This window comes from Ixodes scapularis, unplaced genomic scaffold, assembly GCF_016920785.2.
Source record: "Ixodes scapularis isolate PalLabHiFi unplaced genomic scaffold, ASM1692078v2 PGA_scaffold8__174_contigs__length_109621045, whole genome shotgun sequence".
Taxonomy (NCBI): domain Eukaryota; kingdom Metazoa; phylum Arthropoda; class Arachnida; order Ixodida; family Ixodidae; genus Ixodes; species Ixodes scapularis.
Genome location: NW_024609883.1, coordinates 53,482,046 through 53,496,593, shown reverse-complemented (window position 1 = coordinate 53,496,593; position 14,548 = coordinate 53,482,046). Strand labels below are relative to the sequence as shown.

Genomic DNA, 14,548 nt, shown 5'->3' with positions numbered 1-14,548 from the left:
ATGAGGAGTCTAGCAGAATGAACAAAAAAGGGCGCACTCACACGGTTCACAGCACATTCAAAGATCGACACAGAATATGAGGGACAGAACTACCAGGTGATGAGTCTCTCGGAGTCACAGAAAGATACACCACAGAAATGTGAAAAAAAAAAAGACATAATCCTTTTTCTTTTAGTATATCCATATGACGGAGGCGCTTTTTTAGTTTTTTCTTTGACGTAAGGTTCCAGAGATGTGATGGTAATTGATTAAAAATTTCTGGAACGTAGAATGAACGCATAGTTTTGCCATACCGTGTGTAGCATTTCGGGACGAGATGTTTGGAAACGTTCTGTAGTTGCCGTGAGACGAGACGCGGAGATTTAAAGTCATCAGACCAGTAGTGATTGATCACAACTGTTTCTAAAAAAAGAGATCTAAAGTTCGGCATTGACAATGTCTCAAAAAGGTCTAAATGAGAATAATTGAGGTTATACCACATGTTTTTCAAATCCCCTTTAAGATATTGTCTATTTTCGTTTGCCATAAATTCGAGCATGAACCGAAGACAGTTATACCATAGCACAGGTGACTATAGGCTAACGAATAGGCAACCCGTTTGCGTAAGCCGGGGGGCATGAAAGTTTTGATGTTATAAAGCAGACAAGAAACGCTTCTCAACTTCGAACATATTTTCGTTAGATGAGAATTCCACGAAAGGTCGGAGTCGAAGTGTATACCAAGGTATTTTACAGAGTCGGAATACGGCACTTCAGCACAGTGGCACGAGCTACAGTTTGATGTGTGTAGCAAAAAAGGAATATTTAAGGACACTATTTTCAAAGGATTGCGACAGCAGACGAGTTTTGTTTTCGACACATTTATAAAAATCAAGTTCCGAGAAAACCAGTCCATAACTTTGTTGGAGGATAGCTGGAGCATCTGAAGCGCTTCTGGGTAGGAAGTATGACGTGTTAATAAAAAGGTGTCGTCTGCATATTGGTAAATAATGCAGTTTGAAACCACGCTATATAAGTCATTGACATAGATGTTAAACAATAGTGGAGAAAGAACGGACTCTTGCGGAACGCCAGATTTTAAACTAACTGTGGAACTTTGCACATTGTTCACCAAAACCAACTGCGTGCGCCCAAGCAGAAAATTTTCTAAAAGTGACAAGAAAGGTCCACGAAATCCTATGGCTGAAATTTTGCTAAGTAGTATAGAGTGATTAACAGTATCAAACGCTTTTGACACGTCAAGGAAGCATGCGCAAGTGAACAAGTTATTATCAAAGCCATAATTTAAGTCATCAGAAAACGTGTCCAAGAGAGGTTGTGTTCCTCGACCAGCTATAAAGCCATACTGACTCGGAGACATAATCTTATATTTATCAATAAAGGATGCCATCGTCATATAAATATATTTTTCTAATATTTGAGCCAGACATGGCAAAATAGATATTGGGCGGTAGTTTTCAACCTTACTTCTCTGACCTCCCTTGAATAGGGGTTTGACAACAGCAGTTTTTAATTCACGGGGTATGATACCAGTCTCGATTATATTGTTGAAAAGTAAAAGGAGTGTATCCTTAATGTAAGTGAAATTTCTTCGAAGATCACTAAAACGTATTTTATCTATTCCAGGGGATTTGTTCAACTTGAGGCTCAGTATTATAGATTCTAAGTCGCTTGCTGCCATGTAAGGGAGAAAAGCGGAAGCAGGGTTCGAGTTAGGAATAGATGAACACATTGAGCTTTTTTTGGCTGTTCCGGAAAAAGAAGCAAAGAAATCGTTAAAACGATTTACAGCAGCAAGTGAGTTAATACCAAAGGTGTCTTTTCAAATGCTTCCTTGCACGCGCGGGGAGACACCGCGCAATTCGTTGATCAATGACCAGGTTTTAACAGCGTTGCTCCGAGATTCAGAAAACTGCTTTTGAAAATAAGCCCGTTTACCAGAACGAATGAGTGCGCTAACTCTGTTGCAGATAGATCTAAATTCTACATGCAGGCTTTGGTTGTGTGGTAAGCGCCGGCAGCGTTTCCAAGCAATTTGTTTAAGTTTAATTGCAGCTAATATGTCATTGTTAAGCCAGCGTAAATTGGAGTTCCTCTGCTTTAAAAAAAAATTACTTTTTTTTTATGCGTTAGCAAACTTCTGGAAGAGTTCAACAAAGGAAGAATATACTTCTGAAGGACGTACAGACCGTTGGAATGTTACCTAGTCATAATCAGAAACATGGTTGTCAAATCTCTGACGGTCAACTATTTCCATCTGGCGGGTTTGAGTATTGGGCACAGCACCCACTACACCAGGAAATTCTAACTGACATGCTATAAAGTAGTGGTCTGATAGTTTCTGGGCTATAACGGCTGATTTGATTGTTGAGAAAGGTGCCCTTATGTTAATGTGATCAATGGATGAGCTGACAAGTCTTGTATTTAGATATTCTTCTCTTGCCAGGGCTTGAATAGATGGCTCTATTCCGCAGTCGGCCATTAGAGTGAGGTATTCACAGACTATAGCTTTGGAAGGCTTTAACAGGTCAATGTTAATGTCTCCTGTAAGACAAAGAGGTGCAGTGAGTGGCAACGACTGTATACAGCAGCGAAGTTCGGAGAGAGTCAGGAATGCTATCCGAAGGGGGTCTATAAATTGCCAGTATGTAGAATTCATATGTAGAAGTAAAGGCACGTAACGCCAGTGACTCACACGATAGGAATGATACAGAAATTTCCGAATATAACAATGTGGATTTGAGAAAAACAGCAACCACCACCGCGCTTTTTATCGCGAGTATAAAATAAATTGTTTAATCCGAGTGACAAAAACTGTCCAATGTCGTCACTATGGATATTAATCTCTGTGAGAATGAGCACATCAGCTATCGGAAGCACGCTATCTACGGTTAATCTGAACTCATCCCAGTGCTTGCGCAAGCTCCTTATGTTGACATGGTATAACGTAAAAGATGTCCCTGGGTTCACATTAAAGTGTTCAGAGCAAGACTTGAGGTACTTAAACTGAGAAAATTGAGCCATGAAGGTCTACACTACACTTAAACTGAAAAAAATGTGCCATTAGGGTCTACACTATTTTCTCCAAATCAACAAATTAACAATAAAAATAATAATAATCGTCATCATCATCATAATACATAATATTACATAATATATTCCTTTCGCATACCTTAAATACAGAATAAAGTGAAGGGTCTGTCAAACCCGGTAGAGGCTTGAGGGGCAGAACCCAGTAAGTGAAATGACACAAATAGCAAACATTACCAGGAACACACAGCAAGCAAAAAAGTATGACAGTAACATTTGCCAAATAATCAGTAAAAACAACACAGTGGAAAAATAAAATAATCACTAAAAGCAATATTGAACAAGACTGTACAACAGAATTCCATTGAAAGATTGTTAAGCAGTTTTTCTTTTCCAATTTTCTCTTACTAGGAGCTTCAAAAAAGTAGCCAGGGAGTTTGTTAAAGATATATGGCACATAGTATAGAACGATCTCGGTTATCCTACCTTGTATAACACCGGGGAGTTATAAAACGATCTGAGCTACGCAAATCGCTTCAGAACACATGGAGGTGTTTGAAATTATTACACTAAAAATGAGAGAGCACAACACGTTGAAGTGAAGTGAACGAAAGTTAGGCAACTGTAAAGCCTCGATGATGTCTGCTTTTAATGGAAGATCGAAATGATACCCAACGCTTTTTAACAAACATTTAAAATGCCTGTCAATTTTAGTTTTCCAAGCTTCAGTGCAGTTACCGAACAATGTGATACCATATCTGAGTATACAATAAACAAGAGCATGTGTAATCGATTTTCTCTCAGCAAATGGCATAAATATCCTATTGTATAAAGTAAGCAACTGATGCTTCGAAGCTTTCCAGATATACGATAAATGTGTCGTTCACGATAAATCTCAATCAAAGAATATTCCTATAGGTACTTCACTGTCTGAACGAATTTCAGGGTAGCACATGTAAAGTCATGCCACTTGGATCTGTGCAAGACAACATTCGTCCAAATTTACCTGCTTTTGTGGATTACTGAAGCATACACGTCTGGTTTTAGATGCGTTAACAGTGATAAAATTTACGTAGGACCAGTTCATTACTCACGTGGCGTCGTGTTGCATAGGCGAACAGCTTGGTCGTAGTTAAAGCGACTGGAAAAAAGGCATCATCAACAGACTGGTATATTTTGCAACCAGTAAGCGTGGTTGAGATGTCATTAAGGAAAACATAAAATAAAAGAGACGACCAAATCAATCACTCTGGCACACCAGCTTCCGACACAACCCGATCACTTTTAAAGTTCTTCATAGATGCAATTCGAGAACGGTCAAGAAATGCATTTTGAAGTGAGAAAAAAAAAATGGTCCACGGAAGCACGAAAATTCCAAGTGTGTACTTTTTATCCTGAGGTGCCATAACAATAAACCCTTTTTAATATAACAACGCAATTTCCAAAGATGTATTTTAGCGGACACCAAATTGAGGGTCAGATATAATCTTATGTTTATCTAAAAAAATATGTTATACCGCTGCCAGACGGGCACGTTAAAGTCCTTCGGACGAACTCCTTTAAAGTGTCGGCACACCAGTCAAGCGCACGATCGCGAGCTTATTCGCCGATATACATTAAATCAGTTCGTTCTGAAGTCCTTTAACGTGTCCGTTTGATAGCGGTGTTAGTCCTACATGCATAATCCGCTCAAGACCCTTTGAAAACAGGGGCGGAATGGATATCGGTCGGTAATTTTATAAATTACTTTCGTCACGTCCTTTGTGCAAAACGATTATTTTAGCGTGTTTCATTTCCTTATGGGAAGTACTTGTTTCAACTACCTTATTGTATATATTTGTTAATACTTGAGCATGTGAGTGTATATAAACTTTTATCGGCTTTATTTGCATTTCGTTTAAGTTGACACTTTTGTTGTTATTGAATTAAAATAAAGCAATCGCTAGTGGTAGGGAAGAAAAACAAAAATTCGGTTACGCTGAAAAAAAGAGACTAGTATCCAGTGATTGGTTTATTAGAGATCGGCCATCAAAATCACCGAAATTGTTGTTAAATGCATTAGTAAGTGCTATGTTCCAGCTGTTTCCATGAAATTGAGGGTTATGTCTTTAATTTGCATTCAGGGTATATGTGGCGTAGAATGTTATTAAGCTGCTTTCATAATGTGTCACATAGCTTAGTCGTTTCTGTATGTAATATCTTCCCTTTTAACGCTACAATTCTGTATTCAATTCGCTCCTGTAAGTATAAGACGTACGAGTTTTCAGTGAATTCGTCTCAAGTTTTAATTAACTGTTGCGGAAGTTTGCTTTTGATTCCAATCTTATGCAGAAATTCTAGAGTGAGCCAAAGTTCGGGAGCTTCGTTTCAGATATATTTGCTGTTAAAAAAGAACTAAAAAAACTAACTTTTTTATATTTGCTTGAGAATGAAAAGTAACATTTTTGTTTAAGGGTGTCAACATCGTTTGAACTCATTTTGAAAAAAAAAAAAACCCCAATCAGACTGAGATAAAAGCAATCAAAACTGGGATACTTCCTATCGTAACTGGTTTCATGAATCTGATGTTACATGCTGAAAATAAGTTGGGTCACCTGAAACAACTGTTGCAGTGAATGAGCTGTTAACTAATAAAAAAATTGGGAAATGGTTGATGATTCCGGAAAGTGCCGTACCAGACGTTAGGTGCGTTGTGTTTACGTCAGTGATGAACAGATCAATAGCAGTAGTGTAATTAGAAATGATACGAGCTGGTATTTGAATTTCATTATGGCAGCCACGCGATTCTATCAAATAGGGAAGTTTAGTTTGAGAGCTAGAACATGCGAGCATGTCGATGTTAAAATAACTACTCCGATATAACCTATGACCTTGGAAACTACGAAAATTCAGAAGCCTATCAGAAATATCAAAACAGATGATAGCTTGCCATCTATGCGACGATAAACAACTAGAAAAATGAGGTATTATTTTCTATAGTTAGACTTTCATAGTCCTCGTTCGAAGTGGTAATTCCGGTAATACCAAAATTTGTAATAAATAAATTCTTGAAAAAAACAAAAAAAAAACACATCTTCGCTTGTGGGAGCAGTTTAGTACGTAGCATGGTAAGTCATAAAAACTATCTAGTTTGATTATTGAGAGTATCATGCCTCCAAAAACATCGGAAGAAATTTTTTTTTTTTTTTGTCTCTTAAGGATTTGTTAAAAAGCAGACATAAACAGTTCGCCAGTTCCGCGTAACAGTTTTTCAATATAAACGGTGAAATATGATATGGCCCGGTTGACTTTTGGACCATCGAGTTCTCCCAATAAAAATAATCGAGTGAAGCGGAGTTATACACCAACTCGCGGGGTCTGATGTCCCGCGGCTGCGGCGGCGTTGCCACTGGCGGAGGGCGCAGGCGCAGACAGTCCACTTGACACGAATCGGATTCTTGAAAAGGCGCAGTGTTCACAGATCGTGCGGAAACTGCGCCTTTGCCCACATTTCGTGGGGGCATGTTTGGGAACAAAGCGTTGGCCTATAAAAGCCCCGCGCCGGCTTGCTAGAATCAGCATCATAGCCTTGACTGTGTGAAAGAAAGCCTGCCAAGCCTGGGCTGCGCGAGCGCTTGCACTCTAAGAAAAAAAGGAGGAGAAAGGTAGCAACAGCGACTCTTCCTCTTTGTTGCGGACAAGTTGCCCAGAGAAGGGAGGAACGGCAGTTCAGATGAAAGGAGGAGGGCGAGTTCCTCCTTGTTCAGTTGGCGCAGGGGTAGAACATCGCGCTACTGACCAAGTGGTCAACGGTTCAATCCCCAGAGGAGCGGGTTTTTTTTTTCGTCAAGTTTTTTTTTTATTATTGTTATTTTTTTTTACCAAAATACACATAAACAAACCCAGACCGATGAAAGGAAAATTAAAGTCCTTATTATTCACCGAGACGTTTTCCTCCTTCTCCAGGCAGACCGGAGAAAGCTTTCGCCCTCCCGACTCATTTTCTTTCGGTTTCGGCTTTCGAGCACATCGCGCACGTTGTTTAATAAATTAATGTTGAGTTGATTGAGCTTCAGCGGCAGGCGAAGGCCACCTGTAATTCCGTCTTCTAGTCCAAACCTGCAGAACATTTCGGTTGCATTGACGCTTTTACCACTAATTTTATCAAACGAGCTAACGAAGCCGCTAGAAACAGCGAAGTTCCGAAGCAGTGCCAGCAGCGCCACGTACAGTGGGTGGGATGTCCGTCTTTGGATTGCGGGATTCACGCGGCACGGAACTACTGTAGCGAAACCACGCGGAACTGCTTCGACGTTTTCGACGTTTTCGACGTTATGAAAACCGCAGGAAGGCAGGTTTTGCTGCCGGCTGCCTGGATGCCTTCCGTGCTGAGTTCGGTTCTGTTTTCCGATGCCGAGTGCAACCGGCGTTCAACGTGGTTCTGTATTTGTGCGTGTCAGCAACACAGCTGCAACATCGTGATGGCAGTGTTGTGGGTTGTGAACAGAAGACTGGAATTATCGCCGATGTGACCGTGTGTTGCGTATCAGTGTTGTAACAACAAGATGAGATGACGTAAGCTGTCGGGCATTGATGCCGCTGGTCGGGCCGTGATCGGAGGGGGCGGGGTGTCGCAGGATGACATTCCGCTTTACATTAAAGAGTTGAAAACCACTTGAGGGATTAGGTGCAGTCGATCGACGTGTGGATAGTCATGTTGGAACGCTGGTCTGAACGGTAAGCTTTTATCGTACAGTGGCCAATTTGACTGTCGGTCCCCGAGAGCGATTGCGCTCTGGGAAAAAGACTGAACAGTACGAAAGTATGACGGAAAGTACGTATATTTACAATGGAAGTTTAGCATAAAAAAACAGGTAAAATCGAAAAAAAAACCGCTATCTTTTATTTTACTGTTTAAATATATTACGGTTCCTGTAGAAACTGCCCTCCAAGTGGCGCGTTGGGATGAGCGCTAGAAGTTTTCGAGCTCGCAACGGCGTAGCTCCGTACACTTAACAGTTGCCGCAAGTCGCGGCTTTGACTGCGTTCAAGTTGATCGAAAAGCGATTTCTCTGCCCTTGAAGCATCACTTCCAGCTGAGTGAATATCCGCTCTACAAAGATTAATTCAAGACGGCAATTGCAGCCGTGAGCGAGCAGCACAAATAGAAAAACTACAATATAAATACTGGCTACGAAGGGCCGTGCGGGAAAACAAACTCATGGCTTGGAACCACATTGGAGCGGCTCGATTTATTGGCTTTCAAGTAATTACGGCATGATCGAGCGTTTTCTTTTAATAAGAGATTCATCCCCTGGGCCATTAAAAAAAGTCTCAGATGTATTACATTGCTGGAAAAAAATGAACATGTTCGGAATATTTTCTATTGCTTAGGGAGTCACCGAAAAATTCCGTACGTTCAAAACGACCAGTATAAAAGACGGAAACGCAGGGACCAAGAGTAGTGATTGGGGTAGTGTGCTGTTTGTTGTATTGATGTTTGTATGTGCGATGCCTGTGTATGCGCTCAGTATATCTTCACCTGATGCTCGTAGTGTGCGTAACGTGTCTACATGTGTTAGAGATTCACGAAGAAAAAGAAACGCAATTGCGGCGTAAGAAAATAAAATTTTTTTGTAAAACATGAATTGGGCGGTACCTAGCGCCAACTAGCCTAGCTTCTTGCGATTACTCTGCTTGACCCTGCCATCTGGTGGCAAACAATTTAACATCCTTTTACGCTACGCGGCTACGCCACAATTTCGCGTTACCGTGCTGAGGTAAGCCGAGAGGTTGTTTCGGATTTGCTTTTTTTTTGAGAGCGGCTTGGTTTCGCGGGCGAATGATTTTCACTCCTTCGTGATGTGCGGTTGACGAAGGAATTGTGGCTCGAGGAATAGCGAAGGTAAGACATAAAGTGCGCGAACTGGGTGCCGGTTGCCTCCGTTGAACATCGCAGTGCTGTCGATGAGAAGACTGAGTGACTGCATGCTTTCGAAACGTAAGTTTCTTTACCTGCAGGGGTAAAGAAACTTCGGAAATAAACACAGTTCACGGAAAGCTCGTGTTACGTTTTTATTTGCTGCTCCTCTCGCTTCGTACAATAGTTTAGTGTTCTCGTAAAGCGTTATCGAGCTCGATTTGCTCGATTCGTGGCCGCCATAATGAGATGCAGTCGACGGAGGAACTTTTGCTCCCCTGCTTAAGGGACGAACGTTTCTCCCTTTCTGAAGGAACATATGTGTCAAGAGCGTTCCTTTTTTTAGGGAGGACTATACTGACCCTTTTTTCTAAGAGTGTGGGACTCGGCTTCAACGCGCTCTTGCGCTGGCTTCTGCAGTGCTTTCTTTCACAGTCTCAGCTGAGACGCTGCTTCTAACAAGCCGACCCTGGTATGCCTTGGCTCTCACAGAGATAGATAACACAACAAGGGTAAGCACCCTGAATAGGCAAACAAAGTAAAATCTTTCAAGAAAGGCCGGCAAACTCTGAAGGCGACGCAGGTGGAGTGTCGCGGTGGACGGGTTTCCACCATAGACTTACTATAAAGTACGCTAGAGGTTCAACTTCCGTTAGTGTTTATGCGACTTCCGGGATGCAAATTGATGTAGGTAGTATGGAAAATAGATGTAGTATGGAAAAGGTAAATGAGTAAATAAAACAGGGGTGGCATGCGGATAAATTAACAGAAATAAAAATCGAAGGTATCGTCGTAAAAAGAGTTGCTTTGGCCAAAAAGTTTAGTGATCATTTTGCAACACTTGTCAAGAGTGTACACTGTGCAAATGCCGTTAGGTATGTCCAGAAGGTTTCATGTAGTATGTTTCTGTTTTCAAGTGACAAACATGAAGTATTTTCTGTTTTTCAAAGCTCAAAATATAGTGAGATCTCCGATATCTATGATTTTCAAATTAAACCTATCAAGCATGTTTTGCGGTCGATTGTTCCTTGCTTAACACATATTTTTAATCTAGCAGTTGAGAACGGAACTTTCCCCCCAGTAATGCAGGTAACAAAGGAGTCTGTGCTATATAAAACTGGAGATAAAAACAACCTCGAAGATTATAGACCGATTTCTGTTTTACAGATATTTTCAAAAGGTCTAGAAAAAATAATACATCATAGGCTGTATAGTTTCTGCGAAAAGTTTTCTATCTTAACCCTCAGTCAATACTAATTTAGGAGGGGTTTCTCTACCGAGCTTGCCTTGTTAAAACAAAAGGAATTAATTTTAAACAATATTGAAAAAAAGTTATTAATACTATTCATAGATTTTTCAAAAACGTTTGACCGGATCAATCATGACACATTACTTCAAAAGTTTCATATCGATGGCATTCGTGACGTTGCTTTAGATATGATTAGAAGTTATCTTAGTAATCGATACCAGCGGTGTTGAAATAAATAAAAAACACAACCGGATCTTACGAAACAGACTGCCGGCGTACCGCAAGGGAGCATTCTGGGACCACTTCTTTTTAATTTATACATCAATGAAATCGTAAATATTGCTAAAATGTAAGTCTCATTATTTACGCTGATGATACCAGTATATTATTTTCAGATGATGATACTGATCAGATTATAAGTGCCGCAAATATTTTTTTTTTGGAAAACTTAAATGCCTGGACAAATTCAAATGCATTAAAAATAAATGGCAGTAAGACAAAAGCCGTATTATTTAGATCACGAAATACAAACTGTCTTACACGTCCATTCTTTCTCTTGGAACACACTGTATAGATATAGTTGAAAGCGTAAAAGTTTTCGGAAATATATTTAATCAATACATGTCATGTCACAACTATTGCCACATCATCCCAATTTCGGTTATGCTTTTTATATATACGACCGCTACAAACATAAAAGTGATACATACTCTACAAAAAAAAGCTGTTCGCATTATATGTATTACAGAGGGAAAATACGATACAAAAATACATAAGGGAAAATACGACCGCTACAAACATAAAAGTGATACATACTCTACAAAAAAAAAGCTGTTCGCATTATATGTATTACAGAGTATAATAGTAATACTAGTTCATTATTTAGTAAATGGAATATTGTAGATTCCTAATCAGTATTATTATAAACTTCTTATTGCATTGAAAAGATATTTTCGCCAAAAATAAAATATATTCATGTCTATTTCCAACCTTAAGATGAGAGAGGTTGCCTATGAAACTAGGTCTGTAGACGCATGGTTAGTGCCGCACTCCAGAACGAACAACGGTAATCAGACGTTGAAATATATAGCATCTCGTTTTTTTTAAATCTCCTGAGTGAGTTGAATGTAGAAGTTCTGAATGAAACCATAAACAAAAATGTACGTTCCATGTTTGTGAAAGAGTGCCCCTGGAATTTGTAAACTTCGCTAAATTTATTACTTTTCCCCCTTTCCCGCCTCCCCCATCTAATGTTATTTTTGTGCTATACGTGTGATGGTGAAAAAAACAGCGTGTGTATGTACGTGCTGTCCTCTTTCGCTGCTGTGGGGGGGCAGAGGCTCATCAAACAACAACTGAGTTGCTTTTTTCTCTGTCTCCCCTCTCCAAAACGGAGAGAAATAAAGAGTTTGAGAGTTTGAGAAGCAGTCAACAACCAGTCTACATTTGCAGTACTCGTGTGGACTCCTATGGAAAAACTCGCGTGCATTTTTCTTCGTCGCCAGAAAATAACATGGAACACTTTTGTTATTTGGATCGTACCGAGTAGTATGTACATTTATTCACATTGTAATAGTGTATTTGCTTTAGTTAACGCATTTTTTTCATCACATGAACGATGTTTAACCTCGTTATATTTCGGGGCCTAACATGTGTTCCACAGCAAATGTTAAAAACAGGCGACGATTCTAAGCAAAATAACAATCGAAATAAATATAAAGTGTGTTCAAGGTGCGCCAGCATTTCGATGGCGCTTATATATTGCTAATATGCCAGTCCTGTCACTCTATAAAAAAAAAGGATCCCGTCTTGCATCTTTACGAGCGGTTAAAACATCCAAAACGTAAGTATTAAAGTACGTGGGCTATGAGAGGTGTATCTCTTTATGATTTTCTATGCCGGGCAGGTGTTGTCGGGCACAATTGTTCTCAAATATTTTGAGCGTGGGGGTTATGTTTTAAACGTAGAACAACCATTTTCGCACATGAACAATATTACGTGACCTTCAAATACTTTTTATCGTACATGAACAGGGTGTCACTGATCCAGTGTTACCGCGTAGTTCTTGCCGTTTCTCTTGGTTTCCCTGATGTCGTTCTTTCGTTTGGCACGTATATCTTCCATGCTGAAAATCGCCGACGTCGTGTTCATGCTAACAGTGTCCGACAGTGCACGTAAATACATGTACCAAGCCGTTTCAGCATCTTTTTCCGTGCAATGAGTTTGCCAAAAAAAAAAAGAAAAACGCCGAAACTGACTAATTATTTTGTCTGCCTGACTGAGAAATGTTGCAAGCAGCCTAGTACGTACGAATTATTCGGAATCTTTGCTCTTATAATCGAGCGCACAGAGAAATGCATTCACTTTTCCCCATCGAAATGCATTACCGGGAGTAAATATTTTGACTGGTTGCTGTCTGCTTCAATTTGCAAGAGCACACTAGCGCCAACTGAACCTCTAGCGCATATTATAATAAATCCATGGTTTCCACAGCCCAGGCCACGACCAGGCGAGTTGCAGAAATTTCTGGCTGATAGGGGTCGCGACGGTCGCAAACTGGCGGCGACCGGAAAGCTCTTCTTTAAAAGGTCTTTAGAAAATTTCAACCTTGGGTATTAAAAAGAAGAAAACATATTGCGGAGTGCGGGAGGGTTGCAGATTCAACACTGCATACATTTAGCAGATGCACTTCGAATGAGCGTACAAAATCTGCAAATTTCGATTGGGTCTGCATACCAAAATCGCTACATGTGTAGGAAGACCTTGTGACATATGTTTTGGCACCTTAACCTTATAGGGAAAATCTTGGAGAGATATATGTGAGTCTCGGGAAGCTCGTCAACCTGCGCAATTTTGTTGCAGCCACACCTTACAGCTAGGTCGTATAGTATCTTCATAAAAAGTAATATAAACTAAGTATATCTATTTTGTACCTTTATGCACAAAAACGTACACTTTGAGTATATCTTTTAGTACATTTACAAGTATTTATAATTTACCTTTTAGTACACTTCGTAGTTTAGTGGTGAGGCTCCCGCTTCAACTGCACTCGGCAACTGAGGTCTCCATAATAAAGTATATGTGTCCATGTAATATTACCAAACTAAAATATACGTTACATGTATTTTGCGATGTGTTTCATGCAAGTACAAAATCAGTGTACTTTTTGTTCTTTTTTTAAGGAGTGTATCTCCAATTAAGAATTCGATGTCTTGAAGTCAAATGAACACTTATGATTTGGTGTTGTGGCATGATAAAGCCGTAACCATATCGGTCATGATCGAATAAAAAGGAACGTTGTCCCGTATCTCTGTCATTGTATGATCAAAGTAAGTAGGAACATTTTACGAGTGTCGGAAGTGAGCCGCACGCCTCGATTGACAGCACCATTATCATTCGCCGTTTCTGTGATTAATCAGCCCGTGGCAAATTGAAGCAGCGTGCCCACTAGCGGGTTCATACGTTTACTGTTAGTACAAAACCCTGAGCTTGTTAAGCTGTTAAAAAAAAAAGGACGGAATGAACGGCCACATTTCCTATTTTCGCAATCTGGATGTTGGGTTTACAGCCTAGCATGCCTCCGGCATGCTAAGGTGCAGCATTTTATCCATTTAGAGGCATGCGGAATTTTATTCATTTAGTCTAGGACTAATCTGGACAAGCTCATATTGCCACTGACTGCACATCTGATATTTGTTGTTCATCATTTTCAGGAATCGGCTGACCCGATGCAGAGACCTACCGGACACTGATGTCTCCACCTGGATTCAGGCCGCCACTCAACATTCGTAAATGGGCCTTGCGCTCACCGTTACAGATATCTGTCACTTATGATTCATTTCGCAATAGACGCTGTTCTTATTGCGTCACATCGGGTAACTTCTCAACTGGGAGAAAGGATATGTTTAGGTGCAATGGGGAATTGCGCGTCCAAAGTGCAGCGACGTTGAAAATGTACCAGTGTTGATTCATAGGTGGGGTATATTGCCATACTCGTATTAAAAGCTGAACATTGAGATCACTTGTGTATTGTTGAAAATAGGGGGGAATAGGTGGGCGAGTGGGGTAGCGCACACCAGCTCGGAACGCGAGGAGCGAAAGCTCGAGCTGCGGATCCCAGCTATCCTGGACTCAATTCCTTCCCCTGCCAGTTTTAATCCGGATGAACATTGTACCGGCGTGCCGTCGTGTATCACTACTGCGTGATGCACGTTAAAGACTGCAAGCTAGGAATAGCACAGCACTGGGAAAATTTCTAATCTACAGCGTGAACCCGTGTCACCATACTTGAAGGGCAGACCAACCGCAGTGTAAACGCTAAGGTTTACTTTTTTTTTTTCACGTAGAACTACTTTTTTTTTTTGCGCTTGG

At 40.4% G+C, this 14,548-nt stretch overlaps 1 protein-coding gene across 1 annotated transcript in view; it reads left to right on the top strand.

Moving 5' to 3' along the window:
- LOC120847703 (chorion peroxidase-like) overlaps positions 1-13,969 on the top strand; it is a 102,430-nt gene extending 88,461 nt beyond the window's left edge. Inside the window, exon 11 of the mRNA XM_040504235.1 lies at positions 13,891-13,969. Within this exon, the coding sequence (XP_040360169.1) occupies positions 13,891-13,969 (79 nt within the window). The remainder of the gene's footprint in view (positions 1-13,890) is intronic.
- Positions 13,970-14,548: the final 579 nt, after the last annotated feature.